The sequence below is a fragment of the Nannobrachium achirus genome, assembly GCF_963921795.1.
Source record: "Nannobrachium achirus genome assembly, chromosome: 11".
Classification (NCBI taxonomy): domain Eukaryota; kingdom Metazoa; phylum Chordata; class Actinopteri; order Myctophiformes; family Myctophidae; genus Nannobrachium; species Nannobrachium achirus.
The window spans coordinates 35,485,155-35,503,572 of record NC_137820.1 but is presented as its reverse complement, the minus strand read 5'-3'; the positions used below and the strand labels follow the sequence as shown (position 1 = coordinate 35,503,572).

The 18,418-nt window shown below is 42.0% G+C and overlaps 1 protein-coding gene across 1 annotated transcript in view; it reads left to right on the top strand.

The window, feature by feature from the left end:
* Positions 1-8,738: 8,738 nt before the first annotated feature.
* reln (reelin) overlaps positions 8,739-18,418 on the top strand; it is a gene marked incomplete at its 5' end in the record, with an annotated part of 143,796 nt that continues 134,116 nt past the window's right edge. Inside the window, 1 exon segment of the mRNA XM_080737038.1 lies at positions 8,739-8,796. Within this exon segment, the coding sequence (XP_080593164.1) occupies positions 8,739-8,796 (58 nt within the window).

Below are 18,418 nucleotides of genomic sequence, written 5' to 3'. Positions count from 1 at the left end.
ATTGATTACTCACACCATGGAGACTTCAGTTCAATAATACCTTTTTCTATTTGTCGCATTCCTAAGACAAAAATGTGATTATAGTAAATTTACAGCCATTGATTCCAGATGGGGACCCAAATGCATTCGGGTCTCCATCCAGAATCCATCCTGAAGGACACTTAGGGAGTCTTACAGGTCAAAATATCCCCAACATTCATTATCCTGGGGCGGAACATTTGCCAGAAAAATAGCAGATCTAGATCGGCTAAGAGATTTGTCAGAGTGTGAAAAAAAAGACTGTATTAAGTACTTTATTTCCAGGTCTGTTTTACCAATTAGAGAGGGTTTAAATGGTGCCGGATATGCTGCTCAGCAAATAAAAGTGAATTGATCCCAGCACATGAAGGAGGATAATTTCACGATACATTAAAGGGGAAGACCACCCATTTTCAATATTGAAATATGTCATTAATATACCTTAGAGGAGTTGTGTGGAAATAGAAAAAAAGTTCCCCCCCTTCTGTGTTGCCTAGAACTGGAGGATTGATTTTGGGGTTTGTATTGTAAAGTACAATGTGTGATGTCATCAAGTTATAATTTACAATACAAACCCCCAAATCAATCCTCCAGTTCTAGGCAACACAGAAGGGGGGGAACTTTTTTTCTATTTCCACACAACTCATTTAAGGTATATTAATGACACAGTTCAATATTGAAAATGGGTGGTCTTCCCCTTTAATCTCTGCGATACGATTATTGTGAGCGTTTTGTATCACGATGAATGATTATCGCCCCATCCCTAATCATTGGCAGAATCACGGAAATATTAGAATATATTTAAAATATTGGTGGTACCATGTTCATTTCACAAGATCGTGGTTGTTGCAATTTGCCAATTAACGGTTTAGCAGGAGTTTTGTCCCCTCAGCCTTCGCTGCACTAAACATACTGCCTCGCCCCCGTCACTAGGATGGTTTTCTGTGCATAGTGGGGACCTGATGATCTGTCTTTGTGATATGTTGTGTTTTGTTAGTTTATGTGTTGTTTTCTTGTTTGAACAGACTTGTGAAGACAAATTTCCCTTTGGGGACAATAAAGATTAGTATACCCGCATTACAATACTTCACCATGAAGTGATGAAACAAACCCACAAGACAATGTGTACGTTCCGTAATCTAAATAAAACGGTGAAAGCTGTGTGTTTTTTCACCCGGTGAAGGAATGGCTGATTCGGCCAAGCCCCAAAACACCCCTATGTGTGTCTCAACGAACGGCGTCTTCAAAACATGGTGAACTATCCCTTTAAAAACAGGGGTGGTGTAAGAGTGTGCGTTCACCATCTCAAACAGCTCCAGCGGGTCAATGTGAGTCCAGAGCGCTTCATCAAAACTGCAGTTTGAAGTTTAAACCCAGGAGACTAACACACACACACACACGCACGCGTGCACACACACACCCAGGAGACTGGTCCAGGGAGGAGGAGCAGGTACGCGCACACACCACGCTATAACGCATTCCTTTTGATCTCGCCCAACGCTCGCCTCACGCCGTCTAGAATGCCAACGTCTCCGATTCGACTTCATTTTCTTGAAATTCAGAGGTGAATATAAAGCCAGACCTGACAAGCAAGGACAGTTTCTTCTCTTTGTAAAGAAAGGAATCGTGCATTCTGGAGTCTTGGCGGCGCTATTTTAACTCTTTTATCATCAATAATTCATCGAGCGTGTCCTGACTGGTGGCTAAGTTCACTGACATCAGCTCCCAAAAAAACGCCTCAGTGCTGGCATCGTCCATGTTTGTGCTTTAGATCTGGGGTCTTCAACGCTTGTCAGGCCAAGAACCCCTCAGCTGAGAGAAAGAGAGAGCGAGAGAGAGAGCTCTGTTTTCCCCTCTACACCAAATTTTTTGCAGAAAATAGTCGATCTGTAACCGTTGTGAGCTTTTGTGTCGACAGAGGGGGTCTTTCGATCTTTCTGAATCACAGCCTGCTCTCTCTCTCTCTCTCTCTCTCTGTGTGTGTGTGTGTGTGTGTGTGTGTGTGTGTGTGTGTGTGTGTGTGTGTGTGTGTGTGTGTGTGTGTGTGTGTATACAACTTTGTTTTTGACTTTTTGGAAATTTGGGCTGATGGGCTGAGACTGACATTTTACATCAACAGGATGCGTTTAAATCCTGCTGGAAACCATACAAGACTATTATTTATTTGCACGCACGCACACACACACACACACACACACACACACACACACACACACACACACACACACACACACACACACACACACACACACACACACACACACACACACACACACACAGACTCACTGCTGTCTCATATTTAATTGTGGGCTCGCCTGGAAGGCGAGCACACGTATGTTATCTTCATTATTTATCTATCAGTCAGTCAGTCAGTCAGTCAGTCAGTATCTCCTCAAAACTTTGGCGCGCTTCATCTCTTAAACGCTTACACCTTTCAACACCATTCAAATTTTTATGTGTTCAGCTTACTGAGGACACGTGTGCTTGTACTTTTGGTTTTGAAATGTTTTGTAGTATAAATATAAAAAAATAAAAATGTTTAACTTTAAGCACCCAATGCATTTCCAATGGGTTTAGTGAGTGGAGAGAAGGATAATAGACCCATGTTTATGTTAAGGCGCTGTGGCTGCAGTGTTCACACTTAAGATATGCTATCTATATCATTGCGTTCACACAGGTCTGCTCTCTGATTTGATCCAAATGTCTAAGCTGTGTGATGTATAAAACTATAGTTATAGTTAAAACTATAAATAAATGTCCCTCTCCACTCTACTGATTACACAGCTGTGATCAAGAATCAAGTCCGGGCGATGGGATGTAAATCCCATAGCCATATATCCTAGAGCCCGCAGGGACAGTCAGCCATATTAGTGGTTGTTGTTGGTTGTCAGGGAGATATCAAAACCAATGCATTTCCAAGTCAGATCCACAAACACAATAAAAGCCATGCTCCACTCCTCAGTCTGGAGTGGCCACATAGAAGAACGCCTTGGTTATAGACATAGTGGAGGACAGATGTGATCTGGGATTGTTAGCCTACAGTATATGCACTCAATATACTCCACTACAGTTGGAGTCCATTTGACAGTTGCTGGTTCCCAAACACAGAATCAAAAATGTAGATCTAGAACACATAGAATATGTACAGTACAGTAAGGTTCAGTAGAGTACAGTAAAAGTACAGTAAGGTTCAGTAGAGTACAGTAAAGTACAGTAAGGTACAGAAAGGTACAGTACAGAAAGGTACAGTAGAGTACAGTACAGTAAGGTACAGTAAAGTACAATACAGTACAGTAAGGTACAGTAGAGTACAGTAAAGTACAATAAAGTACAGTAAAGTAGAATAAAGTACAGTAAGGTACAGTGGAGTACAGTAAAGTACAGTAGAGTACAGTAAAGTACAGTATAGTAAGGTACAGTAGAGTACAGTACAGTAAGGTACAGTACGGTACAGTAGAGTACAGTATAGTATAGTACAGTAAGGTACAGTACAGTACAGTAAGGTACAGTAGAGTACAGTACAGTAAGGTACAGTAGAGTACAGTAAAGTACAGTAAGTTACAGTAGAATACAGTAAAGTACAGTACAGTAGAGTACAGTAAAGTACAGTAAGTTACAGTACAGTACAGTACAGTACAGTAAGGTGCAGTACAGTATAGTAAGGTACAGTACAATACTGTAAGGTACTGTACCTTACAGTACCTTAAAGTATCCTATTTGTTGGGTTGGAATCGAGCCCACACTGTTTCGAAGGAACAGTATTTCTAGTGTAGATTACTATCTGAATTGATGTTCGCTCATGTTAATAAGAGAAAGCTCCAAATCTCCGCAGCTGTTCGCGCCGCTTGTGAATTTTTCATTTTTATTTGTTGCTCGACACAACTTTTAATCAACTTCTAATCAGCTTTTAGTCGCTCTAAAGTTGTTCCCCTTATTGATGGATGACCTTAATGATCAATGCAAGGAGAGGGATCCGTTCTTAGACTTCTTTAGGGTTGGGGTCCTTTAGGATTTTAACCATTAGTGTGTTCTTTACTAGTATGTTTTAATACATGTTTTGTAATAATAATCAAAATCTACAAAGTTTGTAGCAACTAAAGCTGTACAATAATTGTGTGGAGAAAAGTATAAAGTCAGTGGTGTAAAGTAACATTTTAAGTACAAGTTTTGGAGTATTTTTACTGGATTTCGAATGTTCAGTACTTTAACTTTGAGTGACAGCCGCTTTAATTAATTAGAAATTTGACGATCTCCAAGCTCAAAATGAGTTGTGATGCTACGCATTGTGAGCTTGTAGATCTGCTATTTTCAAAAGATTGTTATACATTAGAAAACTTGAAATGAGACATCCTGCATAATGAGCACTTTTACTGGTGGTAGGCCTACTTTAAGTGCATTTTGATGCCAATACTTGTACTGATACTTTTACTCAAGTGAAACATTTGAGTAAGTTTTCCACCACTGAGAGCAATTCTTTCAACATAAGATGCTACCGTATATTCAAGTTCAGGAGAGTTTGGACGGGGCAATCTTCTTGAATGGTGCCTTCTAGTATGGCATGGAAAGGGGGGCATTTGCATTTCTTTCACCACAGTAAAAACGGCATTCATGGTCTGGAGAGGATCTTTTTTACAGACAGGAAAAAGGGCAGGGGCTCAAGCCCCCTTTAACCCTCTAAGGCCCACGGTTGTAATATTACAACGTTTGTATTTTATCCAAAAAAAGGTTTAAATCATTTTATTTTAGCTCCCCCTACCACCTAAACACCACCATTGGATTCTATTGTTTAGTATTACAATGCCATTGGCCACAATATTTGCATATAAATACCCCCCACAGGGGCTGCCATTCACACCCGCCACACCCGCTGAAATTCCAGAGTTTTGACGAACAACATCTCACTTTTTCATGGAAGCTATACCTCACAAAAACATAAGTAAAATGCCTGTACTATTTTTTTTGGTGATCATTAGAATGTCTAGAACATGTACATATGTTATTATTGTGAAAAATATCCCCCATATGTAAATTAGAGCATGATTTATGATTTTTGATTTATGGCTATAAAATCTTACAAAAACATTTTTTTGAAAAAAACATTACATTTTCCTCTTAACTCATTGACTGCCAAGGCACGAGTTTCACGAGTTATTACAGTACTCCCAGGCTGCCACAGCCCGAGTTTCCCGAGTTGGAAGCCATTTTGAAAAAAAAAAAAAAAAATTTTTTTTTTTTTTTTTCAAAAACATTTTTTATAAAAAAAATTCTAAAAATGCCTCAAATGTATTAGGCATGATCGCAATTGCGAAATTGCATGTTTAGCCCCATAACAAACACATCTTTCAAAATGTCAAAAATGGCTGTTTTGTCTGACTTTGAAGGCTTGTATCTCATGAATGCCTGAACGGATTTCCAAGCGGATTTTTTTGTTTGAAAGCTGTTAAAAAGTACTACACATATGGTGCATGATCTAGGCATGGGCGTGCACGATCCGTGCACTAAAAATTGATCCGTGCACTAGAAATTTGGAAGGTGGCAGTGTTTGTTTTGTCTGACTTTGAAGGCTTCTATCTCATGAATGCCTGAACGGATTTCCAAGCGGATTTTTTTGTTTGAAAGCTGTTAAAAAGTACTACACATATGATGCATATATGGTGCATGGGCGTGCACGATCCGTGCACTAAAAATGTATCCGTGCACTAGAAATCTAGGATAGTGGCAGTCTGGTACTTGGGGGCCATCTTGAAATGGCATTCAATGAGTTAATAGGACTCCTACAACACCATCTGATTTTTTTCAATTTTTTATTTCAAGTATTTCTTAATGCGGGCCTTAGAGGGTTAATGTCTATGTGTGCACGTGCCTGCTGGTTTCTCACACCAGCGTCGACGGCACGGTTCCAGGTCACTGTTTGTTTTCTCAGTTCTGATTGGTCCAGAGGACGGGGCAGCTGGCCAGCTGTGGGGAGAGGTGAGAGGTCACGCAGGGAGTGTGGGGTCTCACGGGGTCATGTAGACGCTTGTTCCTCATTAGCTACTTCCTGTTTCCTGCCAGGGCGGAGGGAGGAGCGCAGCCAATGGCTGCATTCCTCGGTGTGTGTGTGTGTGTGTGTGTGTCTATCTCTGGCCTGGCTTTGACCTCAGAGACACCCATAATATTCACAATATGGCTGTTGCTACGGCAATGATGTGTACCACTGTGTTGTGATGTCATGGCTGTGAAATCACGGCTGAAAGAATATGTTGACGCTCTACTGCAGAGCTTGGTCAATGAAATGAATAACTCTTGTGTCAATACTGCAAATAGAAAGAGTATACACTTCATCAGTAAGTTGCTAGATGGATCCTAAACTATCTGATCCGTTTTCCACAGTCCGGTGCGCCGGAGAGGATGTACAGTTGTACCCTACTGTGTCAGTGAGGAGTCTGAGGACGCACTGGTACTTTTACCCCTGCACCACCTAATGGTGGTGGTGAACAGGTACTTTTACCCATACACCTTGAAAACGGGTCGATGACCCAAAATGGGTGTCAACCCGATGGAAACAACAGATCAGAGAAGTCATTCCTCAGCAGAATCATTTAATTGCTTCTCTGGCGGTAAATGTCAGCCTGTTCTTAAACTCTGCCTCGCGCCTTTAAGAAATAAACGAATGCATGTGGCATGACGGCACACGCACGCACATGCACGCATACACGCACGCACACGCGCACACACACACACACACACACACACACACACACACACACACACACACACACACACACACACACACACACACACACACACACATTCACACACACACATTCACACAGAATGTATTATGCGATGAGCGCAGTGAAGTGTGATTGTGAAGCAGATTATGTGTGAAGAACAGCCTGCTGAGATGGAGCTGCCTCTTCACTCCTGTTTGTCTGCACGGCTGTTACTGCATGAGGCCAACTTAGACATGCAACCAGCTTCACCAAGCTCCAGCAAGCTTCACCATGCTTCAACAAGCTTCAACAAGCTCCAGCAAGCTTCAACAAGCTTCAACAAGCTTCATCAAGCTCCAACAAGCTCCAACAAGCTTTACCAAGCTCCAACAAGCTTCATCAAGCTCCAACAAGCTCCAACAAGCTCTACCAAGCTTCACCAAGCTTCACCATGCTTCAGCAAGCTTCAACAAGCTCCAGCAAGCTTCAACAAGCTTCAACAAGCTTCAACAAGCTTCAGCAAGATTCATCAAGCTCCAACAAGCTCCAACAAGCTCCAGCAAGCTTCAACAAGCTCCAGCAAGCTCCAGCAAGCTTCAACAAGCTTCAACAAGCTTCAGCAAGATTCATCAAGCTCCAACAAGCTCCAACAAGCTCCAGCAAGCTTCAACAAGCTTCAACAAGCTTCAACAAGCTCCAACAAGCTTCACCAAGCTTCACCAAGCTCCAACAATCTTCATCAAGCTCCAGCAAGCTCCAACAAGCTTCACCAAACTCCAACAAGCTCCAAAAAGCGTCATCAAGCTCCAACAAGCTCCACCAAGCTTTACCAAGCTCCACCAAGCTCCAGCAAGCTCCACCAAGCTTCAACAAACTCCAACAAGCTTCACCAAGCTTCACCAAGCTCCAGCAACTGAAAAAAGCTTCACCAAATTCCAAAAAGCCCCAACAAGTTTCATTGTCCAGCAAACTTCAACATGTATACCCTCAAAGTAACACAATAAGGGGGAAACAATATAGCATGACATAGATTTACAAAATGTCCATCTGTGGTTGGTAACAGCACCTGTTCTACTGTGCATTAGCATGAGGGCAGCTCCAGTGTTGTGGAGCTAGAGACTGGTCAGCTCTGTTCCTCCAGGCAGCAGATGGCCGTGCCAGCAGGCCACAAGCATGCCAGAAGGTTACGCAATGGAATGCCGCTCCCAGGGACAGGCGCACGCGCACACACACACACACACACACACACACACACACACACACACACACACACACACACACACACACACACACACACACACACACACACACACACACACACACAGCATGACACATACCTGTTCACAAACACTCCCCCCCCCCCCCCCCCCCCACACACACACACGCCTCGCACACTGCATGCATAAACACACTCACAATTATCTTTGACATTTCATTTTATCTGCACTATGATCTGGTAGGCCTACGTACGCACCATAGCTATACTGAATGTGTGCTTGTGTGTGTGCTCTGTTTATTTCTAACCTATAATGTTTTCAGATACATATTTGAGTGTGCTGATTAAGTTTGAGTAATGAGTAATACACCGTATGGATGTCATCTTGAATGAGATTAGAAACTTAGCTGTCATTAAAATTAGCTGTGTTTGAAGGCAAGTGCAGCTATGGGAATCAAGCAGGTGGATGTAATCAAGATTATTTCATATTCAACAAGAGTCGATCTATGTCATCACGCAGCACGTGTTCATTTACAGGGAGTAATTAAGCGTGGCCTTTTAGGGACTTTTGATATGAAAATATAAAAATACACAAAAATGTATGGATAGTATGGCCATATGATATGCTCTAAAAGTGTGAAAAACATATATATTTCTTTCATTTCACCACACCTTGTGGCGACGGAGGTGGTCAGCTGTATGCCTGTATGGATGTATGGATCTATGAATGTATGGACGTATGGGTGGATGGAAGGAAGGATGCATTTGGTAACGGGCTGGCAGTTTGGTACCCATGCTGCTCTGTTGCCATGCAGGCACAGCTGAGCAACGGTGTGAAGCATTTCAGGAAGGGTGGGGTGGGCATGGGTGGGTATCAGTGGTGTAAAAAGTACTCGCATATTTTACTTAAGTAAAAGTATCAATACTGCAATATAGAAATACTCTGTTACAAGTAAAAGTCCAGAATTCAAAATATACTTGAATAAAAGAACGAAAGTATTGGCATCAAAATTTATTTAAGGTACCAAAAGTAAATGTACAAAATGTTTAAAAATAGCAGATCTACAAGCTCACAATGCATCGTGTTGTATGTTTTATTATATAATCATTTATATCTGTAAAGTAACTAGTAACTAAAGTTTTCAAATAATTGTAAAAAAAAATTACCCGAGATGTAGTGGAGTAGAAGTAAAAGTATTGGAAATCGGAAACACTCAAGTAAAGTAAACACATACCTGAAAACTGTACTTAAAGGAGTAGTTCACGCCTCAAATGACTTTTTTTCTACTCACGCCATGGAGACTTGAGTTCAATAATATTTTGTGTTTTTTGTTGCATTCCAAAGACAGTAATTTGGTTACAATAAATGTACCCCCATTGATTTCAGATGGAGACCCAAATGCATGTGGGTCTCCTTTGAGCACAGTACTTAAGTACATGTACTTTGTTACTTTACAACACTGGGCATGGGTGCGTATGGTCAGGGGTGTCACAATGGGTAGGAAAGTGGGACTGAGTTACTGGGGCCCAAGGTGGAGGGGCCCTAATAACTTTATCTATTGAAAAATAGCAGATATACAAGCTCACAGCGCGGCACCGAGTGCCGCGCTGCAAGCTTGTAGATCTGCTATTTTTGAAAAATTGTGAAAATGTGTGAAAATCTTTGAATATATGTGTTTTTTAAGCGAACATTTCTAACTAAAATTTTGCTTCTGGGGGTCCCTGGAACTAAATATTTTGAGATCGGGGTCCGTGGCCAAATACATATCATCTTGGGGGTCCTTGACATAGGTTTCTTGCACACATTTTCACGATTTTTCAAAAATAGCAGATATACACGCTTGCAGCGCAAGCTTGTATATCTGCTATTTTTCAATAGTTAACATTCATGGGGGGCCTGCAGTGAATCCTTGTACTCAGGGTCCAGAATTTGGTGTGACGCCCCTGCGTATGGTGGGGGACACCAGCCTGGACAGGGAAACAGATGGAGTCGGTGCTTCCCCGCGGTTCAGAATCCATTTCCTCGCGCTCTCTGGGGCAACCAGTGTCTGTCTGTGGGTGATATGGGTCAGATGGTGCTGCTATCTTTATCCAGCTTCCAGTCCTGGTTGAAACAAATGATTTATTATTACTAGCCCTTACCCGTTCAAAGATATGAGCTCCAAAATGATGTGCAGTGTGTGGGTTATGGGATGTGCACTGTGCATACAGTATATGAGGGATGGAAAGTAACTTTAACTGGTGCTTGCATGATAATATGTAGGAGCATCAATGTAAGAAATACCCGTTTCGTTTAATGGCTACCCCCCCCCCCCCCCAGCCCGCCCGCCCACCCGCCCACCCGCCTGCGCACACACCCGCCTGCCTGCACACACACACACACACACACACACACACACACACACACACACACACACACACACACACACACACACACACACACACACACACACACACACAGAGAGCTGGTTAAACATGTTGCCTCATGCTAGATGCAGAATAGATGTGCCTCATGCTAGATGCAGAATAGATAGTAGATACACCATAAAAATGCTATACAGTATATGATTTGTGAAAGTGACAAACGGGCTTCACAGTTATGTTAGGTGTGTTCATATGCTAATGATGATGCGATTTCAGATCAATTGCTCCAGCCACTGAGGAGAAACGTTGTTTCAGACAGACAGACAGACAGACAGACACTCACTCACTCACTCACTCACTCACTCAGACATTCGCAAAATTATAGTATAGATTGTCTTTTAAATTCAGTGGAATTCCTGTTGGTTTGAAAAAGAAGCCTGGTGTTGTCTTCTTGGTTGGTTTATTCCTGTGTGAGTATAAAGCACAACTATATATCAAATCCTGCTGTCAAAATTAACACTGCATTTTGGTCAATAGTAGGCTACTCAGAAATATAAATAGTAGTTATCAGAATAATAATGTCAAATCTGTGAATAAATTCCTTAACAAGAAATGTTTTCACCAATGTGTTTGTAAAGGTGTCTACTGTCTAGTAGTAACCCATCTAACAAAGTTTGAAATTCAATAACCCTAGGGGAATTGTTGACTGCTGCTATCCTGCTGTCAAAATTAACCCTGCATTCTGGTAAATAGTTGTCAGAAATAGAAATAGTAGTTATCAGAATAATGTCAAATCTGTGAATAAATTCCTTACCAAGAAATGTTTTCACTACTGTCTAGTAACACATCTAACAAAGTTTGAAATTCAATAACCTAACCCTATAGGGGAATTTTTGACTGCTGCTGAAAGTTGGGGTCCCATTCATTTACTATAAAGGGAAAGAAATAGCCCCAGAAATCTGCTTTAAGTAGCATATGTGCAAGGGTACCCCTGGATAAAAATAGGGGTGGGTCATGCATTTCTAATTTTAGTCCAAGGGAGGGTCATACCATTTTGTATTAATAAAATAGTCCGTTTTTACGTAAATTCTCTAATAATGTCCTGTATTCAATAAAAAACCCGACCTTCTTTAATTTCCGGGGCGCCGTTGAAAAAAACACTTACACGCCGTCGTTCCAATATAAGCCTCTAGATGGCGATGTTTACTATGGTACCGTGTGAGTAGCGTGACCTGCTCCTGTCTCCAAACTACTTCCGGGTGCATTAGCATGACAACAAACAACACACAACAGATGCTAGTTTAGCTATGATGTAGCCACCATGTTCAGAGTAGATTACCCCGTCCGGGGACCCCTGCATGGGGACTATTGCGGACCACCGCGCGGGCCCCCTGATTCAATGTGTGACAAACTCAACCCAGTGTGAAGGATATCTACTCAAAAGTTGAGTGATTGAAATAAGACATTTCTGTCTATTTTTCTCCTCCTCTCTCCCTCTCCTCCCTCTGTCTGTCTGTCTGCTTTGAAGTTTTGCTTGTTTTGCGTGTTCTTATTAAGTCACATCTGCTTAATTTGCACTGTTCATGTGTTGTTAATGTCAGCTGTTATTTGCAGCTGAACTTAACTGTTAAGTTAAAATGACCAGTGTCCACCTGTAAGTGCACTGTGCATTTAGTACAGTACTTGGTTTCAATAAATTAAACCATTACATTTTATTGGGTTCAAACTGTCACAAAATATTGATTTATTCATTCTGATCTTTTTGAAAAATAGGAATATAGGCCTTCTTCTCTTATACACACCTCCTTCCGATAAAAGCCTGGTGCCCGCTACTCTTGAGACAAATAAAAGCCCGGGTTTCTATAAGAGAAGCACAGGCCAGGTCCGGAAGGTTATTGTGGCCTCTTGGTGGCGTTGTAGGCCATTGTGAAAATGGTGTGAGGTCTTCTTCAGTTTTTCATGGCAATCGGATGCTGCATGCATGATTTTCTTCCAAAAAACATTTACTCTGATTACTTTTTCCATTGAGCTGCAGAAAGAGCAAAAATTGCGGGTTTCCATGGCAACTGCCGATTAAATCTTGGTTAATCCTGGGCAGCCGATGTGAAATGACCCCACCGCTCAGTTCACACGGGTGTGATTTTTTTTTGTGGACCGTTTTTAGCCCAAGGAGTGTATTCCGTGCAAAACAAATGCTTGCAATGAATCATGCAGAATCATGCAGAATCATGCTAAAGCAGTGATTTTTTATTGCGACCAAAAGTCGCAGTTTACAATGAGAAACATCACAGTTTGTCGTTGTCCATCCGTACGTGTAGACATGTACACATTTTTGCAGTCTATGGGTTTGCCGCTCTGACATCATGCTATGACGTCACTGTGATGTCAGGGGAACCGCTCTACCAGAATGGGTTTGCTGCTCTGACATCACGCTCTGGCTTTACTGTGATGTCACACTAACAGAATCCCTTTTATGCCCATATATGGAGTTCCCTGATGTCATCAATATTAATGATGCCCTGTTAGAGAGATCCCTGTGATGCCAGGGGGGAACAAAATCTCTTTTATGCCCATATATGGAGATATGGAGATCCCTGTACGTCCAGGGGGGGAAAGAAATCCCTTTTATGCCCATACATGGAGATCCTTGATGTCCACATCACTGTGGTGGTCGCCCTGAGGCGTCTTACTTTGTCCTGTACAGTATAGTGTTTACTAAGGGAATGGGCCCCCATCTTTCAGCAGCTGTCAAAAATTCCCATTGGGATATTGAATTTCAAACTTTGTTAGATGTGTTACTTTTACCAACACATTGGTGAAGACATTTCTTGGTAAGGAATTTATTCCCAGATTGTATTAATATCCCCTGACTTTAGTGCATCTGTGCTCCAGTGCTGTCTCTCCATTCACATTGTAATGTACATGCAAAAGAAATCGTAATCTCTAAGTTTGCAACTTTCCATGTTAACGGCATCTCGTGGGGAAGAGGAGTCGGGAGTTGAGTTCCCTTAAAAGTCTCTCTGGCAAGTGGCCAGATTTGCCATGAGTGTTTCTTTGTGACTGTGAGTGTGATGTTTTCACTAGGCAACACAGAAGTATAAGGGGCCGAGTCCACATGAGAACGCCCTTTGAGCTGAGGAGTGCTTTGGATGTCTATAGCGTTCAAACGCACGCACGCACGCACGCACGCACGCACGCACGCACGCACGCACGCACACAAACACACACACACACACACACACACACACACACACACACACACACACACACACACACACACATTGTGATATGCCTGCCCTGTTACAACCCATCAACCATTGAGGTGCTCACTGACAGTGGTGGAAAAAAGTACTCCAAAGTTTTACTCAAGTAAAAGTATCAATTCTGCGATAAGGAGGATCAAATGAATGGCACTCTTCAAAAAGTGTAATTGTTTCCAGCTTGACTCTATCTATCTATCTATCTATCTATCTATCTATCTATCTATCTCCCCCCCACACCTCTCTCTCTCTCTCTCTCTCTCTCTCTCTCTCTCTCTCTCTCTCTCTCTCTCTCTCTCTCTCTCTCTCTTACAGTAAATGTGTGAAGTTCTGTCCTGTAGCAAGAGCCTCTAAGCTCCTCTGGTCTCATATCATTCCAGTCTGACTTTTGGGAAGTCCCAACTTTGTACTGCATGCTGTTCAAAGCACTGTGTGTGTGTGTGTGTGTGTGTGTGTGTGTGTGTGTGTGTGTGTGTGTGTGTGTGTGTGTGTGTGTGTGTGTGTGTGTGTGTGTGTGTGTGTGTGGCAGGGTCGGAGGGTGTGTTCGCACTTACAGAACAGAGAGGGGCTTTTCAGGCCGTGCCAAGTATAGAAGGGGCAGTAGAAGTGTGTGTGTGTGTGTGTGTGTGTGTGTGTGTGTGTGTGTGTGTGTGTGTGTGTGTGTGTGTGTGTGTGTGTGTGTGTGTGTGTGTGTGTGACATCATGCTGATCTCATGCTGCCCAGCCTTGCCAGGCGGTAGCGTTGCTCCTGACAGAGGGAAACATACTGTATCTGTTTAACTGTGAAACATTGTGAGCTTGTAGATCTGCTGTTACTAGTAGCTACGAGGCCCTCACACCTACCGGTATGTCGCACTGCCGATCCGACCAACATGTCTGAGTAAAGATTTGCAAAACGTATCACGATTTTTCAAAAATAGCAGATCTACAAGCTAGCAGTGTGGCACTCGGTGCCACGCTGTGAGCTTGTATGTCTGCTATTTGTCAATAGTTAAAGCATAAAATAATGCAGAGGGCTTTGTCAGAGTACATGTTGAACCCGTCTGTCTGTGTCTCTTTTGTGCCCATATATGGAGATATCTGGTTCAGTCGGTCCTTGACCACTTTTATGCCCATATATGGAGATCCCTGAAGCTATCAGCATATGCCCAATTGCCCATACAGTATATTGAAATTTCCATATTTGGGCATATGCAGTAGATGGACTGGCGGATCTGGATGACTGGATATTCAAACTACTCTACGGCAGTCACCGCACTCCCTCGACACGGACGTATTTGTGGACCGGGACAGCCGGCTCTCTGTATCTGTCAGTCCCTGTCTCTTTTATGTCCATATATGGAGATTGATGTCATTATTATGACCCTTTTCTTACTATATATATATATATATATATATATATACCGGTCCTTCTCAAAAAATTAGAATATTGTGTAAGAGTTCATTTTCTTCTGTAATATAATAGATTTTTTTAAACTTTCATATATTTTAGATTCATTGTGCATGCAGTGAAATATTCAAAAGCTTTTTTTGTTTTAATTTGGATTTTTATGGCATACAGCTCATGAAAATCAAAAACCCATATCTCAAAATATTAGAATATTCCACATGACCACTCAAAATACGCATTTATAATACAGAAATGTCAAAGTTCTGAAAGGTTATGTCAATTTATGCACTCAGTACTTGGTATGGAATACTTTTGAACAAATTCCTTCATCAATGGGGCGTGGCATGAAGGTGGTCAGCCTGTGGTACTGCTGAAGTGTTATGGAAGCCCAGGTTTGCTTTGATCGAGGCCTTAAGTTCATCTGTGTGGTTGAGTCTGGTGTCTCTCATCTTCCTCTTGACAACACAACACAGATTCTCTGTGGGGTTCAGGTCAGGCCAGTTTGCTGGTCAGTTAAGGCCAGTAATACCATGGTCACTACACCAGTTACTAGTAGTTTTGGCTCTGTGGGCAGGTGCTAAGTGCTTCTGGATAAAATAAATTATCATCTCAATAAAGCTTTTCAATCTACGGAAGCATTAAGTGCTCTAAAATCCCCAGGTAGATGACTGTCTTGACTCTGAACTTGATAACACAATGTGGCCAAAACGGGAACATGTCTCCATTCAGACATATCTCCATTCCGACAGTGACTTCTTATTGTCGGAGTGGCGACACTCCCATGGGCCAGCATTGCAATGTATTGCAGGTGTTGGTCCACTGTGTTTCATCAAGTTCAGAGTCAAGACATCCATCTACCTGGGGATTTTTGAGCACTTTGCGCTTCTGTAGGTTGACAAGCTTTATGGAGATGATGATTTCCTTTAGCCAGAAGCACTTGGCACCATGCCCACATAGCCAAAACTACAGTAACTGGTGTAGTGACCATGGTATTACTGGCCTTAACTGACCAGCAAACTGGCCTGACCTGAACCCCACAGAGAATCTGTGTTGTGTTGTCAAGAGGAAGATGAGAGACACCAGACTCAACCACACAGATGAGCTTATGGCCTCAATCAATCAAACCTGGGCTTCCATAACACCTCAGCAGTACCACAGGCTGACCACCTTCATGCCACGCCCCATTGATGAAGGAATGTGTTCAAAAGTATTCCATACCAAGTACTGAGTGCATAAATTAACATAACCTTTCAGAACTTTGACATTTCGGTATTATAAATGCTTCTTTTGAGTGGTCATGTGGAATATTCTAATATTTTGAGATATGGATTTTTGATTTTCATGAGCTGTATGCCATAAAAATCCAAATTAAAACAAAAAAGCTTTTGAATATTTTACTGCATGCAAAATGAATCTAAAATATATGAAAGTTTTAAAAAATCTATTATATTACAGAAGAAAATGAACTTTTACACAATATTCTAATTTTTTGAGAAGGACCTGTATACATGTATATATATATTCAATACTCATGGCTTCACAACACAAATGAAAATGACTGATGAAATATTTATATCATGTTCAATTATGTTAGTTTATGTTAGAGAGAGAGAGAGAGAGAGAGAGAGAGAGAGAGAGAGAGAGAGAGAGAGAGAGAGAGAGAGAGAGAGAATGGCCGTAGGGGACAATCACCCATGACATATGACTAAATACCAGAGGCTGGTGAAAAACAACAATTCTTTCTCGGGTGGGAGAAAAGTATGGTTTTCCTTTGAAATGAATAACTGTTGTCGACTCCTTTTTCTAAAGATAAGGCGTGCGTGTTCGCACAAGCATGTGTGTGTGTGTGTGTGTGTGTGTGTGTGTGTGTGTGTGTGTGTGTGTGTGTGTGTGAGAGTGTGAGTATGTGTGTGAGGTGTGTACCAGGTGAATCCATCAATAGTGTAAGAGCAGTGCTGCTGTTGTGGTTTTGTAATGAGATGAACAACATCAATATTACATGATGCTAGCGAGGCCTGTGGGAGATGTTTTCTGTGTAGAGCATGTGTGTGTGTGTGTGTGCGTGTGTGCGTGCATGTCCGTTTGTGTGTGTGGTGAGTGCGGTTGTTAGAGGGGGTTTATTCACGGTGAATGAAAAATAATATTTATTTCATATCGAAGACAGATCTGGAATATATTAAAAAAATGTGTTTAACCATTTGATGTGGTTGAATCTTGTTTTAAAATGATGCGCACCTACATTAGGAGTGCCACTTCCCCCAAGTATCTGCAGGACAGCACAACAAGTTTCATTTTTATGCACGCGAGACACATAATATGAATCCATAGCCTGATTTCAGACACGACGCTGAGAACCAGTCCGCTCAGAGAGTGGGCGAGTCTATGGGCTGGAGCCAGGTAAATGAATCCATGCATGTTCACTGGCAACACGGTTTTAAACAATAGCCTATACTCCAATCTCACTTTTGACAGGCACAAAATCACAGAACAAAGACAGATACGCACGGCCCAGCTCGCTCTCTCTCTGGGACCTTTTCCACTGGCAAAAGAACCGGTTCGGGTTCTTTCTCCCGCCTATGGGATGGCAACTTTCTTGGAACCTTGGTTTGTTCTTGCGAACCGGCCGAGAACCAACTTTTACGGTTCGGAACCAATTAGTTCTTGGTGGAAAAGCTCAACTCTGGTTCATCCCATAGGTGGGAGAAAGAACCCGAAGCAGTTATTTCCTGGTGGAAAAGCCCATGTCTGTCTCAAAAATAATCTAACATGTTACTTTTCTCTGAAGGTAATCCTGTAACATAATGGAATACATTTTAATGACAGTAATCCTGTGTAACATACCCAACACTGCCCATCACTCTGTATCTGTCTCTGTCTCTTTGGGTCACCCTTATGTTCCTCGGGTTCTATCTTCCCTTGGTTCTATGTTCCCCGGGTTCTCCCCACTAACCTTAAGGTTAGGGTTAGGGTTAGGTAAGCGGGGAACATAGAACCTGGAGAAGGCGAATAGATACACGCTTCCACTCAATTTAAATTCATCCAAGGTCCTTTTCCATTGCATTGAGTGGAAAATGTGAAAGTTTAATTAATAATAAATAGTCTAAAATAAAAACGTCTTGTATTGTATGTGCATTTGAGGTGACGGAGCGCCTTCTGCATTTCCTGGAGCGCGGAAAGCAGGTTCCTGAGCCGAGCTCTGGCCAGCTCCGGCACAAATTAAACCCTGAACACAGGTTAATCATTGATGTGTTCATTGATTAACTGTTAATCACAATGGTTAATGATTAATTACATACAAATTACTGTAATTAAGTGTTAGTCAATGCACCGCGTTCTGAGCAATTTTTGGCAAAGATATTTTGTGTAGACTGGAAACAAGCGGCCCAAGCTCAGAGCCAAATCAGGAGGACAATTTCCTCATGAATTAATGATATGACTGTTGCGAGTGTTTTGTTTTGATGAAATTTTCGTCTGA